An 18,558-nucleotide genomic window follows, 5' to 3' on the forward strand; every position below is an offset into this window, starting at 1 on the left:
TATATTCTGAGGATGGTTGTTTAAGTGGAGCAATGCTCCTGTTAAAACATTTTGATATTCTTCAGTTATTTATTTATTGCATTGCCTGAAATACAGACTGTTTCTGTTGCCAGGAAGTCTGGACACCCTAGTAAATTTCAGTGACTGTGAAATAGTGAATCATTATAAGGTTTATATAATGGAGATGTGAGCTTGGTTTTGTAAAAGGTAAATAGTACTGACTAAATGTTTATCTGCTGTTTATCATGCGGATTAGTCTACACACTATAGATTACTTCATTTACAGTATATGTTTTCCTTGCTTCCATTTTATATTTTTATGGTTAGTAAGATACTTTAACTTGCCTGTTACTAATTAATGCATCAGAAGGAGGAAGAATCATGCAGCAGTTTCTGCATGTGTTGCCCTAAACTTTCTGATAAGAGGATTGCAATCACCTAAGCATGCAAGCAGACCCTGACAGCAACATCCCACATGGTGCACATAATCTGGTTTTTCGTTAACTTGACCTAGGGATCTGTTTGTAGCAGCATTAATTGGAGGCTTAAAACAGGAAAATATCCAAAATATACAAGTTGATGTAACTGCTGTCAAGGTAATATTGAAACAGTAAACTAATTAATAGTTGAAATCACACAGACTGTGTCTTTGTTTTTAAGACAGACAAGTTCATAAATTCGCAAAAGCTTTTCAATGACAGATTTTAGAGAAGAGCCAAGCAAAATGACACCTTTTAGTTTCTTTTTAGTTAGCCAATAAAAGGTGTCATTTTGCTTGGCTCTTCTCTACATTCATAATGGCTAACACGGTACAACACCCTAGTACTAATGACAGATTTTGAAATTTAAAAATTGTGTACAGTGCAATCTGTTCAAGATATTGCAATATAAATTTAACTGTTTTGACTAGGGATGTCACAATACCAGAATTGCAGTATTCAATACCAAAATCAATGAACTTTCACAATACTAAATACCTTTTGATACAACGGCAAAAACTGAAAGCCCATTCAGCCTCTTTTTATTAAAGTACCTCCATTTACTGAAATGAACAATATTGTGTCTTCAACTGTAACAGAATATAAAACATATAAATACCAGTACATTTAGTTATTTGGCTGACACCTATATCCAAGTTGACTTACAACATTTTGAGATAGAACTGGTTATATTTCTTTTGTTCTTCCAATTGGAAGACGGACAGGTAATGTGCCCTGCAGGATTAGCGGGATTTGAACCCACAACCTCAGAGACTGATGTCTAAATCCTTAATCATTACACCACACTGCCTACCAAAAACTATGTCATACAGCCAGAGTAGTAATAGTAGCTTTAAAACACTGGTATACCCATCAAGAAGTTACCCAATTATCATTTAAGTAAACTAGTATTGGCATTCACAAATATCAAAATACAATGTCGGGCTTGAATTTTAATGGGGATCCCCCTGGTATAAAATAAAAAGAAGGAAATTTTATAATCTTGAAGGGATTTCAGCATAGGATTTTTAAAGGATGATATCAACATGGATTGCCTAATTCATCTTGCCATGTATACATTACAAATTAATTCTATGACATATTCTCCCCAGTAACTGAAAATACTACTTACTATAAATACAAATTCAAACATTATTATATCTGTACTGTTGAATTAGTGAACATCGTAATTCAGGATATGTTAATATAAACAACTTGAAACACTTTAAATTTGTCTGGTTTGTAAGAGAATCACTCTGTAAGGTTTGTAACATTTTCTATTGTATGATCTACAGTATATTTGTATCATTAGCTTGCTGAAAATAAACTAAAGTGCAATAGATGATTCAATTTTGAAATGTCATTAAAACCTGCAATGGTAATTTTCCAAATCTATCCCACCTTTATTTATTTTAATTTGTCCAAAGTTAATTTCCTGCATGAAATCAATCATTACCTTTACATTAATTTATTATTTCAGAACTCCTGTAAAACAGTGTTGTGTGGTTTTCTTATATGACTGATCAGACTTTGTTATTGCTTAACCCAAGTACTAATCTAGAAGAATATTATCTGGACCTGCTGTATAACTGGTAGACTGCATTATACTCATCAGCAACATACCTTTCATACATATGACACTTGCTATGACTATGTTTGTTACATTTTGAGGTCTATGAATGATAAAAACTTATTAACATGTACATATTCCTATTTAGCAATGAAGTATGTTGTTTTGCCCAACCTGCTGACTGGCATAATCAAAGTGCTTTGTACTACTAAATAAGTTTTACTGTGGTATTAACAATTGGAACAGGTCATTTCACTGCCGGTGAAGACAAGCTAAATAGCCACTGTCCAAAACATGCAACGACAATTAGTTGCTTAGCTGTTTGTACTGCCAGTGCACACAGTCATATCTGCATAACAGTACATGCTGCACACAACATTTTTTTTGTGACCGCAAACTGTACATAACCGATTAGAAAATGATGGATGCTTAAACGTACATTTGTTGACATGTTTGAAGTAAACAAAAAATTAAAGTGATGCCTCCATTTCTTCCTAGAGGCTGTATGGGACACAATATCTAAAAACACTTCATCATTCCATCATTTTGTCTACTCTTGCAACACACTACAAATCGAACAATTAAAACATAATCTGATTAATCACTTCATTGTGCTCACAAAGCATGCATGAAAGCAATTTATGAACCGACTTGCAATGTGATAAAAGTGGCAATAACGAAAACCTGTTTGTGTTTTGGCCCTTTTTAAAATAATAATAAGCATGGATCCTGCCTTGAGGCAAAGTACTTCTGGGTTTCTTTTCGACATGTGGAGATAGATAGAGTGCTGTATCATCATCACCATGAGCCACTTTTATATGTAGTTATTGTTCACATTTTTCTCATGTGTTACTTTGCCTTCTGGAGTAATTTGTGTTCTTCCAATCACAAACAAGTCCAGTACTGACTGTCATTCGATACTAACAATACTGAAAAAATGATAAAATATTTTGGGAACATTGGTAGCGATTGGTACTAAAGTATAAGTTATTTTGCCATCCCTAGTCTTGAGTCCCTAGTCACAGAGTTGTTTCATGTGGACATCCCATCAGACAGACATGGCCATCACAATAGGTGCTTTGTGCACTGTATTTCAACGCACTTAATAAAGAAAAGTCTGACGTAATAGTATTTGTAGTTGCAGAAGAACAGTAAATGTGACTAAGTTGTAGTCCGAAGCAAGGTACAACATTGGGCATTCCCAGTGAGATTTGATTCAATGTCACTGGGATGTCCTGTTGAATGTCATGGTGGTTGCTAAAGGCAGATATTACCAGGATGCCCAAGTTTAACTTTATCTGTACAATGTGATCTTGCAGGTAAAGTCCAACCGGATTAGTATGAAACTAAATTAATTTAGAAACTACACTAGTTAGGTCTCAGGGCTCAGTAGAGGCTTGGACGTCCAAACAGAAAGTGTGATACCATAGCAAGGAGACGCTCAAGACTACTTTAAAATTGATAATTGGGCACAGCAAACCAGATAAAGAGCATAAAATCCCTGTGCCTAGAATGTCCAGTGGAGAAGCTTATTCTTTGTTCTGTATTGTGGGATTTTTGTCAATTCCAAATAATGATATTTTTGTTTGCATATGTGTATTTGTAAATAACTTGTAAAACTATCTTTTGAAATAATAAAACAAATAAACTTGAGACCATACTGTGCATATGCCTTACTGTACATATATAATATACACTCAACAATGATTAAGCAAAATATATAATTTAGAGGGAAAAAACTGTGTTGGATAGTTAATTTCTTTTGTGGCCACATTTTTACAAATATTGTGTATGTTCTCATGAAAGAATCTTAAAAAAAAAAATCTATAAAATTTTTTATATGCTCTGCAGTCTTTGAAAATTGAAACTGGTAACTTCATCATTCTCCTATTTTGCCCATTTTCTCCACTTTAAAAAACTCAAATGATATTTGACATATGGAAGCATTTATGTGGAAGAAAGGAAAAAAACACTATTAAAAAATGAAAACGATTCAGGGCTTTACAGAGAGCATCATCTATTTGTTTAAGGCATACAAAAATCATATTGTAATGTCAACCCCTATTTTATAAGTTAAGCTGTTCCAGCCAAGTAAATTTCATACAAGCTATGAGGACCTTTGAAATGGGCATCAGGCCAAATTACAGAACCATTTCCACAGTACTGAGGATTTGTGCTTTAGATGCAATTTAATATATGTTAGTGGGGGGGGAAAAGTTCAGAGTGGAAAGACTGATCCAACACTGACCAGCATGGCTGGATTTCATTTCTGGAATTTAGAAGATCAGGTTGGAACACCACAGCATAGTAATGTAAAAGGATTGCGGTCTTTTGTTTGCAATAAAGGACAACGTGCCAGGAGGTCCTGGTTTTGATTCCAAGAACAGACTCTTACACCCTAGAAGACCTCGGCAAAGCACTGGACCCACTTACTGTACTTCAAGCCCACCCATAGATTAATTTTACTGAATGGAATAACCACACTGATTATAATTAAGAATAGCTGTTTTATATGTACTGTACAATATGCACAGCATTAAAGTTTCATATTTCTATCGGTTTAACCTCAAATGAGGGAGTGAATCAAAGGCAAAAACTTGCACTTTAAAGGGACTGCTGAATTTTTCTCATTTTTCATAATGCAGCCTCGCAGAGCACCAAGTTAAACTGGATATTTTACTGTCTATGAAAACAATATGGAGTCAATTTAAAGACCCTATACAGTTAGGTCCATAAATATTTGGACAGAGACAACGTTTTTCTAATTTTGGTTCTGTACATTACCACAATGAAGTTTAAATGAAACAACTTGGATGCAGTTGAAGTGCAGACTTTCAGCTTTAATTCAGTGGGTTGAACAAAACGATTGCATAAAAATGTGAGGCAACTAAAGCATTTTTTAACACAATCCCTCTATTTCAGGGGCTCAAAAGTAATTGGACAAATTAAATTACTGGAAATAAAATGTTCATTTCTAATACTTGGTTGAAAACCCTTTGCTGGCAATGACAGCCTGAAGTCTTGAACTCATGGACCTCACCAGATGCTGGGTTTCCTCCTTTTTAATGCTCTGCCAGGCCTTTACTGCAGCAGCTTTCAGTTGCTGTTTGTTTGTGGGCCTTCTGGCCGAAGTTTAGTCTTCAACAAGTGAAATGCATGCTCAATTGGGTTACGATCAGGTGACTGACTTGGCCATTCAAGAATTTTCCACTTTGCTTTAATAAACTCTGTATGCTTTAATAAACTCTGGCTGTATGTTTTGGGTCATTGTCCATCTGTATCATGAAACATCGCCCAATCAGTTTGACTGCATTTAGCTGGATTTGAGCAGACAGTATGTCTCTGAACACCTCAGAATTCATTCGGCTGCTTCTGTCCTGTGTCACATCATCAATAAACACTAGTGTCCCAGTGCCACTGGCACCCATGCCTGTCCAAGCCATCACACTGCCTTCACCGTGTTTTACAGATGATGTGGTATGCTTTAGATAATGAGCTGTTCCTCGCCTTTTTTCTTGCTATCATTCTTGTAGAGGTTGATCTTTGTTTCATCTGTCCAAAGAATGTTTTTCCAGAACTGTGCTGGCTTTTTTAGATGTTCTTTAGCAAAGTCCAATCTAGCCTTTCTATTCTTGAGGCTTATGAGTGGCTTGCACCTTGCAGTGCACCCTCTGTATTTACTTTCATGCAGTCTTCTCTTTATGGTAGACTTGCATATCGATATGCCTACTCCCTGGAGAGTGTTGTTCACTTGGTTGGCTGTTGTGAAGGGGTTTCTCTTCACTATGGAAATGATTCTGTGATCATCCACCACTGTTGTCTTCCGCGCACGTCCAGGTTTTTTTGCGTTGCTGAGTTCACCAGTGCTTGCTTTCTTTCAAACTGTAGATTTTGCCACTCGTAATATTGTAGCAATTTCTTGGATAGGTTTTTTCTGTTTTCGCAGCTTAAGGATGGCTTCTTTCACCTGCATGGAGAGCTCCTTTGACCGCATGTTGTCTGTTCACAGCAAAATCTTCCACATGCAAGCAGCACACCTCAAATCAACTCCATGCCTTTTATCTGCTTAATCGATAATGACATAACGACGGACATAACTTTTGAGCCCCTGAAATGAAGGGGTTGTGTTAAAAAATGCTTTAGTTGCCTCACATTTTTATGCAATCGTTTTGTTCACCCCACTGAATTAAAGCTGAAAGTCTGCACTTCAACTGCATCTGAGTTGTTTCATTTAAAATTCATTGTGGTAATGTACAGAACCAAAATTAGAAAATTTGTCTCTGTCCAAATATTTATGGACCTAACTTTATAAACGGCAGTACTAATTTTACAGGCAACATAGAATTTTTTTTCTTTTTATTATTTTTAGTTAAATTTTCTTGACATAGAGCTCCTAAAACTATTTTTAAAGGGTGATAATAAAGAACAATGCAAGAGAAATGTACACAATGCTACATTTCACTCCTTCAAGGTAGTTTGATTTTTTATGCATTAAATGGAGTACCAAATTTCTATATTTATTTAAGAAAAATAATCCATTTACATCTTTAGGGACAATGCATACAAGATTTTACAAAGAAAGTATGCATATATAGTTATATGGGACTATTTTTTAAAGTCAAATTAGGAATTCACCATTTTAATATACAGTTTGGACAGTTTTTTTTTTTTTTTTTTTTTACAAAAACAGCCAGTTACAAAATGCTACACAAAATGTATAACACAAGTGATTAGAAGTAAACTTTATATAAACCATTTAATGAACATGACTATTACATTTACATTTTAAATAAAAGTCAATGTTTCCTTTTTGGATTTTTACTTTATGCAACAGCCATCTGCTACTTAGTTAAGTTATCTTATATTGGTAGAAGTATTTTCATAGTTATGTTAGAATGTACTGTATGCCTATTTATTACAGCATAATGTAGTCAATGGGAAGTTCTATTACAACTACACAAGCTAAATTATAAATTGAATATTCTATTTATTTCTTGCCCCACTGACTATAGACTAGTTCCAGTTTATGATCTGCCTTGCAGTTGGTAAGGCATGGTGGGCAAACAGTTTCAAACCGTACATAAAGAATGTACTGAACATACTAAGTGTCGCCTATGAATAATTGCCATTGAGAAATAACACAACCTTTAAATATAGAAAGTGACTGAAGATAAACACAAGAAAGTTAAGATTGTAGAAGAAAACATTTTTCCCTTCTAACTTTAATTCTGCGTGTGTCTTATTAGTTTGGCAAGCGTCTGGGGTGGTACCCAGCCGGGATGCCCAAAAGGACCAGAGGAGGGCTCACGCCTCCTCCTGACCATGCAGGGGCGACTGCTCTGGTTGCTGTGGGGACCCTCTAGGGGCCCATGGTCACCGCCAGGGGGCTCCCCAATGCCTGGAGAGCCCTGGACCTCAGCACTTCCGCCACCCCAGGAAGTGCTGGGGGTTAAGAAGAAGAGGAGCAGGGACACCCGTATTGCTGCCGGGGATGCAGCCGGCACTTCCGCCACACTAGGGCGTGGTGGTGGAAGATTGCCGGAGCACACTTGGAGCACATCCAGGGGACAATAAAAGGGGCCGCCTCCCTTCATTCAGGGCTGGAGTCGGATGGAAGAGGATGAGGTCTGGGAGAGGAAAAGCATTGTGTGTTGGCCTGGACTTGTGGGGTGATTAGTGCTGCGGCACTGGTTTGTGCACTTTAATATTTGTAAATATTTGCTAAATAAATGTGTATTGGGTGACATAACGATGTCCGTCTGTCTGTGTCCGGGCTATTTCCCACACTAGATATATGATAAAAAAATTACTAGGTTATTCTTTTGTTGGCGACATTCTACCAAAAAAACTGAGATTTATAATTGATGTACTGCAGTTCTGGTATATCTTCTAAACTTTTTTTCTGCACTGTCCTTTACATTGGATTGATTAATTCTGTTGGACAAACATCACACAAGCATCTTATTCATGTGAAGTTTGAATATTCTTCATGTGTCTGTGTGGGTTTGTCCTGCTGCATTCTCAAAGACATGCAGCATAATTTAATTGTAAATACCTAAATTGATATGTGTGTGTGTGCTTTAATGAGTTTTGCAATGGACTGATGCCCTCTTCCTGGCTTGTTTCTGAAGATTTTGAGATAGACTCTAATACACCAGCCTGGAGGCAGAAATGCCTGATATTGTATGATATGATATGATATTGCAAAACTCAAGACACTGCATTGCAGAAAATATTAATTTTTGTGTCAACACTGTGGAGCTCTCAAAGACAGTGCACTGCTTTCAAAACAACAATTACAAAGGAGTTAAAATGTCTCCTGAATGAAAAAACAGAGCATTCAAATCCAGTAACAAAGAGGCTCTAAAGAATGAATGCACTGAATTAACAAGCTAATTAAACAAGTAGGGTAAGTTATGGGACACACTCTGGGCCATGTGGAAGTAGGAACAAAACTGAGAATGAGGACAAAACTGAGTGCCATTATGAACAATGCTGCACATCATCTGTCTGACACACTAACACAGTACTTTGAGCAAAAGAATGATCTAGCAAAAATGTGTCAAGGAACGCTACTGGGGCTACCTACCGTTAATACGACTATAAAACGTGCCACTGTGACTGTGTCTGCCAAGTCAAAAGTTTTCTTTCTTTCTAATTTTCTTGCTTTTTAGTTATTTTGGTGTGCGTTCAGACCATAGTGTGTTTGTGTATATATTTATTTATCTATTTATTTATTTAAAGAGCTTCTTAAAGCAGTCAAATTTCCCCCTGGGGATTAGTTAGTTAGTTAGTTTGGTCAGTCATTCCATCTGTCATTTTTTTGTAAAAACCATTGCAAGCCATTTTCAAGTTAAATAAGAGAAGTACTTACATTTGCTTAAAAACTGGAGCACTGGCAAGCTGGATAATATACTAAGGTTTATGCAGTAACAAACAGGTGTGGGTGAAGTAACAAAACGTTTCTTAATAATACTGCATTCTCAATAGTGCTTAAAGTTAGGACTCTGATAGACTTTTTCTGTAAAAATGTTTTATTCCAGGGGTTCCTAAATTCAGTCCTTGGATAACTCTGTGACTGCGGACTTTCATTCCAAGCAATTTCACAAATAAATCATTTAGAAGCAAAAGCTAACAATTTAATTGTTAATTGTATTTTTCTTTTCTTATTATGCATTCATAAATATGTTCTAGTATATTTAGATGTAAACAAAATTAAAACTTTTGCATTTTCTTTAAATGTTAACTTTTTCTTTAAAGCCTTTTCTTATTAATTAACACATAAAAAAATGTAATACTGAAGTAGCTGCATCCCTTTAGTACCAGCAAAATGATCACTTATACTGTAACTGTATCAGATCAAATCCATTCTAATGCTGAAACACAAACCTTGACTCTACAAGCCTTGTGTTATGATCATTTAGTGTTTTTTTCAGATGCAGCAAGTAAGCATTCAATTGAAAAGTGAGCACTTTGTACTATACAGCCTTTAATGGAGTACATAACTTTATCAACTCTGCTAAACCTTTGATTAACTGCTCCCTTCAGTGTAGGTGAGATAAAGTGTATCCTTTTAATTAATGCTTTTAATACTTGACAAAAAAAAAAAAAAATCAATGCACGTATTTATTTATACAATTATAACACAGTACAGTATTGTATAACATAGTATTGTGCTTTTCTTTGCTATTGTTAAATGGGCCAACATATTTTCAGTGTAGAGTGCAATGTATGAATAGCTTGAATTTAATATTGCTTTGTGGCTCATCAGCTCTGTTAGTCATTCATAAATGGATCTGTGACTGCCAAGTAGCCCCCACTCTAGTAATTCACTAGTCTGCTCACTTTCTATTACTACCGAGTACTTGGGACAGTCTGCCTGCCAAATGCAATCTGTAACAGCACAGCTGTAGCCATAAGAAATGATATTTATGCCCTGACAAGTGTCTGTTTGCCGAGTCCTCATCTTACCCCATAAACTTTTCCATATAAAATACAAGAGGCTCTGTTGAATTTCTGACAGCCTGCAATTTTTTATCTACTTTAATAATTCCTAAAATATGTGTTATTGTCTCCAGACCAAAAGATGAGGACAACATCAACCAGACCAGAGAAGTGTTGTAAAAAATATACTGTATTATTATTATTATTATAAAATATCTTACATACAACTTTAGGCTTTATCTCTATTTGTGTGGAGTTGGCACAAGTTCTCGTATCTGTATAAGGTTTCTCCGTTTGTTCCTTCCCACACACCACTTAAGATGCTGATTAAATTGATTAATGCTTTCTTTAAATACAGTATTTCTCTATAAAATTTCTGAGCTTTTTATCATTGCAGAATTCTAAATAAAAAATGGAACTGAATTAAAATCATTCAAGATTTCCAAACTGGTGCTATGGAAGTGCTGGTTCCTACTTTACACCTAATACTATCAGGCAATGCAAAATGATAAAAAACAGGGTAGTAAATTGTTGATATACAGTGGTGTGAAAAACTATTTGCCCCCTTCCTGATTTCTTATTCTTTTGCATGTTTGTCACACAAAATCACTTAAATAGGAGCTGCCTGACACAGAGAACTAGACCAAAAGCACCTCAAAAGCTAGACATCATGCCAAGATCCAAAGAAATTCAGGAACAATTTTTATCCACAAATGGCAAAAACATAGAACAGTGGTGAACCTTCCCAGGAGTGGCCGGCCGACCAAAATTACCCCAAGAGCGCAGAGACGACTCATCCGAGAGGTCACAAAAGACCCCAGGACAACGTCTAAAGAACTGCAGGCCTCACTTGCCTCAATTAAGGGCAGTGTTCACGACTCCACCATAAGAAAGAGACTGTGCAAAAACAGCCTGCATAGCAGATTTCCAAGACGCAAACGACTGTTAAGCAAAAAGAACATTAGGGATCGTCTCAATTTTGCTAAGAAACATCTCAATGATTGCCAAGACTTTTGGGGAAAATACCTTGTGGACTGATGAGACAAAAGTTGAACTTTTTGGAAGGCAAATGTCCCGTTACATCTGGCGTAAAAGGAACACAGCATTTCAGAAAAGAACATCATACCAACAGTAAAATATGGTGGTGGTAGTGTGATGGTCTGGGGTTGTTTTGCTGCTTCAGGACCTGGAAGGCTTGCTGTGATAGATGGAACCATGAATTCTACTATCTACCAAAAAATCCTGAAGGAGAATGTCCGGCCATCTGTTCGTCAACTCAAGCTGAAGCGATCTTGGGTGCTGCAACAGGACAATGACCCAAAACACACCAGCAAATCCACCTCTGAATGGCTGAAGAAAAACAAAATGAAGACTTTGGAGTGGCCTAGTCAAAGTCCTGACCTGAATCCAATTGAGATGCTATGGCATGACCTTAAAAAGCCGGTTCATGCTAGAAAACCCTCAAATAAAGCTGAATTATAACAATTCTGCAAAGATGAGTGGGCCAAAATTCCTCCAGAGCGCTGTAAAAGACTCATTGCAAGTTATCGCAAACGCCTGATTGCAGTTATTGCTGCTAAGGGTGGCCCAACCAGTTATTAGGTTCAGGGGGCAATTACTTTTTCACACAGGGCCATGCCGGTTTGGATTTTTTTTTCTCCCTAAATAATAAAAACCATCATTTAAAAACTGCATTTTGTGTTTACTTGTGTTATATTTGACTAATGGTTAAATGTGTTTGATGATCAGAAACATTTTGTGTGACAAACATGCAAAAGAATAAGAAATCAGGAAGGGGGCAAATAGTTTTTCACACCACTGTATCTTTTGTTGGAATCTGAGCAAAAGTGTTGCTTGTTGAAAGTTTTATCATTCTGAGATATATGTGTATGATATGCAATGTCTAACTGCATTATGTCATGTTTTAAACAGATTGAAGAACAATGAACTTAATGGTTGGCTGAATTCCTTTCTTTATCTGTAATTATTTTTACAATTTTTATTTTGTTTATCAATGAGCAGAAACTTAAAACAATTTACTTAAAAATAAGTTCAGAGTAAACAAAGAAAATATATATATATAAAAAAAAACATGATTAAACCCCACTCTGGCGAAGAAGAAAAAGAAGATGGAGTTTTTCTGTTTGTGTCTAACTTTTAAAATAGAAAAATGAACAGCTTCAAAAATCACAGACCTGGCATGCATATTCTAAAATTGTATTAATGAACTTTTGCCTTGTTTTGAAGAGGTTTTGGCCATGGTTCCCTTCCCGGGTCTTCCTTGAGTGGAGTTTGTATGTTCTCCCCGTGTCTGCGTGGGTTTCCTCCCACAGTCCAAAGACATGCAGGTTAGGTGCGTTGGTGATCCTAAATTGTCCCTAGTGTGTGCTTGGTGTGTGTGTGTGTGTGTGTGCCCTGTAGTGGGCTGGCGCCCTGCCCGGGATTTGTTCCTGCCTTGCACCCTGTGTTGGCTGGGATTGGCTCCAGCAGACCCCCGTGACCCTGTAGTTAGGATGTAGCGGGCTGGATAATAGATGGATTGATGGATGGATAATATAAAATGTAGTCCACTAACTTACAGAAGGTGGGAAGCAAAATAAGTATGTGCTAGTAGTGTGGTAAAGGTTACTACAATCGATTTCTTCCCACATTTCTTAACCCTATCCATGATTAAACCAAATAAAGGATGATTCTCACTAATCCAAAATGCCTGGGACCAGAAGTATTTTGGATATTTTCAGATTTTGGAATATTTACATAAACATAGTAAAATATCTTGGGAACACCATTTATCAAGTAGGAAAATGCACAAAAACTAGCTAAATGACAACTCACCTTTATAATAATATACAAATATATTAAACCTCAAAAGTAATGAATAGGATATATATACACTTTCCTGTAATATTGTGTTTGCAACGATCATCAACAAAAGCCAAGTCAATGAGAAAGGCAAAATAAAGCAATAATTAATCTAATGCGGGAATGCCTCATTGACAATTGTGCAAAAAATGTTCAAGTGTAAGAAGCTTTAGTGACCTAATAAAGTTATTATTACTTGTCTGTTGCCTTTATTCAATGCAACTTAGAATATTTGAGATTAATTAAAATTAGTTACATTTCTTTTGGTTTTTCAACTAGAGAACAGGCAGGCAAAGTGATTTTTCATGGTCACATAATTTCAGTAGAGGGATTTGAACCCATCACCTCAAAGTTTGAAGTCGCCTCAGCCCTATAAAGCAAAAGACTTCCCGTGCAAACTCTAAAGCAACGTACTTAGTGATGATGAATAAGTCTGTTCTCCTGCAAGAGTGCATGCTGTGCAAATACTGAAACAATGTTTACTTTTCATCTCAATTGCACTTTGTATAAAATCAAGTCTTGCTGTGTGGCAATATTTATTAAATATTTTATAGCCAAAATCAATTTTGCATTTACCAAAGTGCCAAATCTTAAAAGTGCATAACTTAAAAATGCAAAACATGACTCAACCTGATATATAGTACTGTGGCATTTATTAAAAAAAATAAAATTAAAAAATAAAAATAAAATTAAATAAAAAAAAGAAATAAGCTTTACCATGTCAGAAATTAACAATGTGGAATGTTCATCAATGCTAATTACTCCTTCACCCAGGTCATGTCGCTTCAAACGGCTGAAAAATATTCGCAGCTCTCTTTCAACTTTTGCAGCTGAATCTACATTTGCAAGCATCTTCCAGAATGGTAACCTATACATTTTAATGAAAAAAAGAAAATACTATCAATGTTTATCTACATGTTAATATGGATTGTTAAAAGTTTATACAGATGACTGCAGATATCACACAAAGTGAAGTTTATCATTTTAAACATAGAATATTCAGAAGAAATGAACTCAAAGTGACTTTTTTCCAAAGAGGCGGTCATATGTCTTGTGCAGACATGAAAGTCAAAACAGTCATTCAAGGGAGAGAGAAAAAAAAATATAGAATTCAAGTATAAAATGGTGTCCTACCAAAGTATGGAGAAAAAGTCTCCAAGAGACAAGTACTCATCTAAATGCTTTGCCATATATTCAAGAGGAGCAGGGCTTTGGCAGCTATAATCTTTTATAGCTCATTCAGGTAACTGCTGCACCTGAGAAGACTAATTTTGGTTGTGGCCTTATCCCTGTAAAATCTGAACAATAAGCAACATGATGGTATAAGGTGAAATTGCAATTATAAAATACAGGACAATAGTAATGGAGTAGAAAAGAATGCAAAATACAAAGGATAAAGAAAGCAGGGAGAAGGCACTGCTGCAATTCTGACAGAGAAGAGACATGCATAAATCTCAAACTTTACTGTAACCAAAAGTCAGCATACAGTAAAATGCAGCCTTGCAGAACATTTCACAATTGGCTGGTTGTGTTGAATGCCAACACAATGCAAAATGTAAAGAATTTTTTAATTGTAAAATTTTCATGTTTTCATCATGCTACAACAAGATCTATATATGAGAAAAGCTTCTTGCCAGAATTACAACATATATTTAATACATTCACTGATGTTTGTTTCTCATTCTTATTTATTACAACACTAATGCAAAATATTTAGCATCCTTTCCTGCCTTGTAATGTACAGTATTTCTCAGATATTCTTTTAGTGTAAAGTGCAACTAACGAGTGCAGAAACTGGTACAATTGGAAAAATTAAATATGCTGTTTCAGGTGTAAGCGTTTTACTGAATTTTAAGATGTATTTTAACACAGTCGTTGCAGTGGCTCTGGAGTTTAAAATTCAGGTTTAGGTTTACTTCCACATCCCAAATAAAAGCATGTTAGACTTGACTGCTGACACTACAATGGCCTGCTATGACTAAGTGCATGTTGGAGATTGAACAAGTGTACTGCCCAGACAGGCTTTGACCATCCTTAAATCTATTCTGAAATTTTCAACCTTCAGAAAAAGGATATGTCAAGAGCACAGAAGTAATTTATCTTTATAGATTTTTATTATGATTTCTTCCAACATAATTCATTTTTATTTTTGGTATATTTTATTGTTACTGAAGTGATGTTATTGCATTGTCATTTTGCTGAACTGTTTTTCTATGGATACTGACATTTTATAATCAGGTACACTGTGCATAGATGTAGCACAAAAGAGCGCCATTGCACTGTAAGTTGCACCCAAACTTTAAATTCCTTAATGTAAAGGTCCCTTGAAAGACTTGTACTCAGACACTTCAAAAAGATCAGTTAGAAATCTTCTAGGTTATTTGGTTTAAACTTCGAATTTGGTTTAGCTCTTTTGGTTTTATGAACAGTATAATGACTTTCTACAGAAAACAGTATAAAGGAACAAATACATATTAAACCTTCCTCACACAACATGCTTCCTATCAGGAAAACACTTGGAGCTAACTCCTATGTATGAAAATGTGCTATAGAAATACATATTGTTTTTGCTTCCTAGTCTTATACGAATAGAAAAGAGTAGTAGTAGTACTGGCAGCATTAGTAGTAGTAGCAGCCGAGATGTCACTAGTTTCAGCAGTAATTAGGGGCTAAGCCAAGAAATTTTTTTTCTGTTGTCTCTTCTTAGCATTGTACTACTTTTACTTGTCTGTGCAGTTAATATGATGACACATGGACGATGATGACATATACCAGATGCATTTTAAAGGAAAAAAATCAATGTGATTCTGTTGCTTGATAATTTCATAATGAAAGACATTTGTGCTTGAATTTTGCAAACAGTTACAAGACTAATAGTTCATTTATTTTTACTGTGCTGAAGACAGAGAAATATACTTTGATGCACTTTCATGGAAGATACTTTGCTGATAATAAAAAGTCTTGTACTCATTAGCCCTGAAGACAGACAGCTGTCATGTTACAGTGAGGCAATCAAACAATAATTGCAATAAAACAAAAAAAAATAAATAAAGTCAACATAAATTTTGCTAATAGATGTCCACTGGATTACTATCATATGTGAGTAAATGAGGTCAATAACACGGGCCTTACATAAAATGTAAATTAAAATGCACACCAAGGGGTGTAACTGGTAATTCCTACAGAGTATCATATACCATCCATCCTCTTCCGCTTATCCGAGGTCGGGTCGTGGGGGCAGCAGCTTGAGCAGAGATGCCCAGACTTCCCTCTCCCTGGCCACTTCTTCTAGCTCTTCTGGGAGTATCATATACACACAGGTAAAATTAAAAAGAAGCCAGAGCTCAAAAATCAGAGAATATAACAACTCAAAACTCAGGAATCACTCAAAAAAAGAAACACTAGATATCTGGAAAGAATGGGATCTCAATTAGTAAGTCAATTTTCTCATGCAGCTTCACATTTCACAGTCAATAGGTTCCCCATACAAGCAGCTGTAGAAGGACTTGACATGGAAGCAAGGCAGCCACTATTGTCACAAGAGTAAGTAAGCAGCAGTAAGGCTGCTAACCCTAAACTGGATCAGTGTAATTGCTGGTTAGACGAAAGCCAGCCAACTGCCCAAAAAAAAAAAAACAGACACAAGGACCACAGTGACCTAAGCTGGTTACCCTTGGTTGATTAGACAACAGAATGTGACAGTTGATGGTTGATTGCGTTCAGTAACTGTGCAAGCAAAACATGAACGTGAACAGGACAAAACACAATATTGTCAGTGATGGATGAATGGAGATAAAAAAGTAAGGGAACAACAAATGTGCTGCCCTACTGATTCTACCCTTCAAAGATGAGATGGCTGGCCCACTTGTCCACTTCAAAGCACTATCCAAAAGCATTTTTCCACCTCCTGCATCACCATTCTCCTATTAATAAAAGCTCTTGACTTAGCTCACCTCCTAAATTAAGATACAATGCATATTAACCAGCTAAATCCCACTCCAACTCCCCCACTCCTGTTAGGATCACTTTTGCCCCAACCTCGGAATCACTTCTCGGGGGAGAGGTTACTTTAGGTTAGATATAGTAAGAAGTATTTAATTGACAGACTACTGACATTCCATAATAAACATGAGAGAACGTATCTAACCTCTTACCAGTAGCTAATCAGAGGAGGTAGGGGCAGAATTTCTCTAATAAAGTTAAACCAAGGAAATAATATTCAGTTAAATAATGGCTAATTTGATGGTAAATGGAAAATGAAGGCAGGACCATTGTGGTGTGTGTATCACGCAAAATTTAATCTGCTTCAGTATGATAGATTTTTTCTCCAAGAACACTTACCAAATAAAACAACATGCCAGTTTTTTGGGTGAGGGAGGAAATCCACAGTACTTGGAAAAATGAGTGGAAAGATGGTGACTTCACCACCGAACTTTACTGCTAAAAATGTAGCTTCCGAAATTTCCTAGAGGCTTCCTCTGAAGATTCAAGCAGGCTTGCACTATCCTGATTGAGTCCTTTTCACAGAAAAAACTTGCCAGCCAGGCACCTACACACAACTTCTAGCATCCTATAGTGTATTAACTGGTATATTAAACAGTTTCTCTAATGTTTATCTGATACCATGCCTATCAGTATTTACATTCTTTATTAAGGTGGTATTAATTTCTTCTAAATCTACGGCATTAAAAACACATGCAACATTTAAAAATTTTCATAGAAATGATCTTTGTTACCTTAGGATGTTAGTATTTGGCAGTGCTCGTGGCTGTTGCAATAACTGACTTTCCACTTCTTGATGCACAGTCTTCATGTTGCGGCTAACACACACTGTATATTGCAATGGCATCAGTTCTTTGTTAGGAGGAGTTTGCAAGCAAATGCTCTTTTTATGCTGAATAGAAATGTGAACTGGAATATCCTGAGCAATCAGTAAAGCCACACCTGTATGAAGGTAAGATAAGAAATATTGACATATACAATGACATTGAAACCAAGTGTATAAGAGAAGATGAAAAAAAAGTTAAAATAAAATTGGTGACATCTTATAGTTAGCTTCTCAGCCTCATATTAATTGATCAGCACCTGACCTTTGTATCTACTCTAGTTAGTCAAACTCAACTTTCCTGTTTACATAAAGATCTGAGCACAGTGATGGCAAATGACGTCACTCTGCTGTTTTTAAATTTGCCAAAAAATAGAGTGGTCAATTACTTTCAAATGCTGAGGCTAATGCTGATGCTATGGAGAATTTATACAAGCTAAGAGTCCAAAAACATTTCATACTGAACGGTACCATGCTGACTCTTGCTACAAAGTTTTGTACAAAGATACAGAATATATAAATGAAGTACAATAAAATTCAAGGCAAGGTTTCATTTCACAGGTAATGCATACTAAAAGCAAATGAACAGCCTTAAGAAACAAAATAGTTAAGAGGAATGATTTCTTGAGAAGAGATAATACCAGATTAGTCAGCTTACAGGAAGGTTCAGAAGGGTAGAATGCCATAGGTTTCTTGGAGTAAAATATTCTGAAATGCTTTCTTCAGTTTGCTAATGATAAAATGGAAATCATCTAGTCTCATAGCATCTACTAGATCTCAAGTTCCTGCACCCTAATAGTTTGCTTCCTTTGATGCACAGATAAGCAATGGGTTCTGAAAGCATTACAATAAAATCAGACATATTCTTCAGATGGTCC

General features: G+C 36.0%; 1 protein-coding gene across 3 annotated transcripts in view; it reads right to left on the reverse strand.

Moving 5' to 3' along the window:
• The window catches only part of si:ch211-236l14.4 (SITS-binding protein), a 180,909-nt gene that overhangs the window by 47,980 nt on the left and 114,371 nt on the right, over positions 1-18,558 (reverse strand). For all 3 annotated transcript variants that reach the window (XR_005630704.1, XM_039737066.1, XM_039737059.1), the window contains 2 exons: positions 17,592-17,799; positions 13,573-13,723 (listed from right to left, as the gene is read on the reverse strand). Coding sequence is in view for 2 of the 3 variants with exons in the window: in XM_039737066.1 (XP_039593000.1) it covers positions 13,573-13,723; positions 17,592-17,799 (359 nt within the window). In the remaining variant the exon portion in view is untranslated. The remainder of the gene's footprint in view (positions 1-13,572; positions 13,724-17,591; positions 17,800-18,558) is intronic.

The sequence above is a fragment of the Polypterus senegalus genome, chromosome 1 (assembly GCF_016835505.1).
Source record: "Polypterus senegalus isolate Bchr_013 chromosome 1, ASM1683550v1, whole genome shotgun sequence".
Classification (NCBI taxonomy): Eukaryota; Metazoa; Chordata; class Cladistia; order Polypteriformes; family Polypteridae; genus Polypterus; species Polypterus senegalus.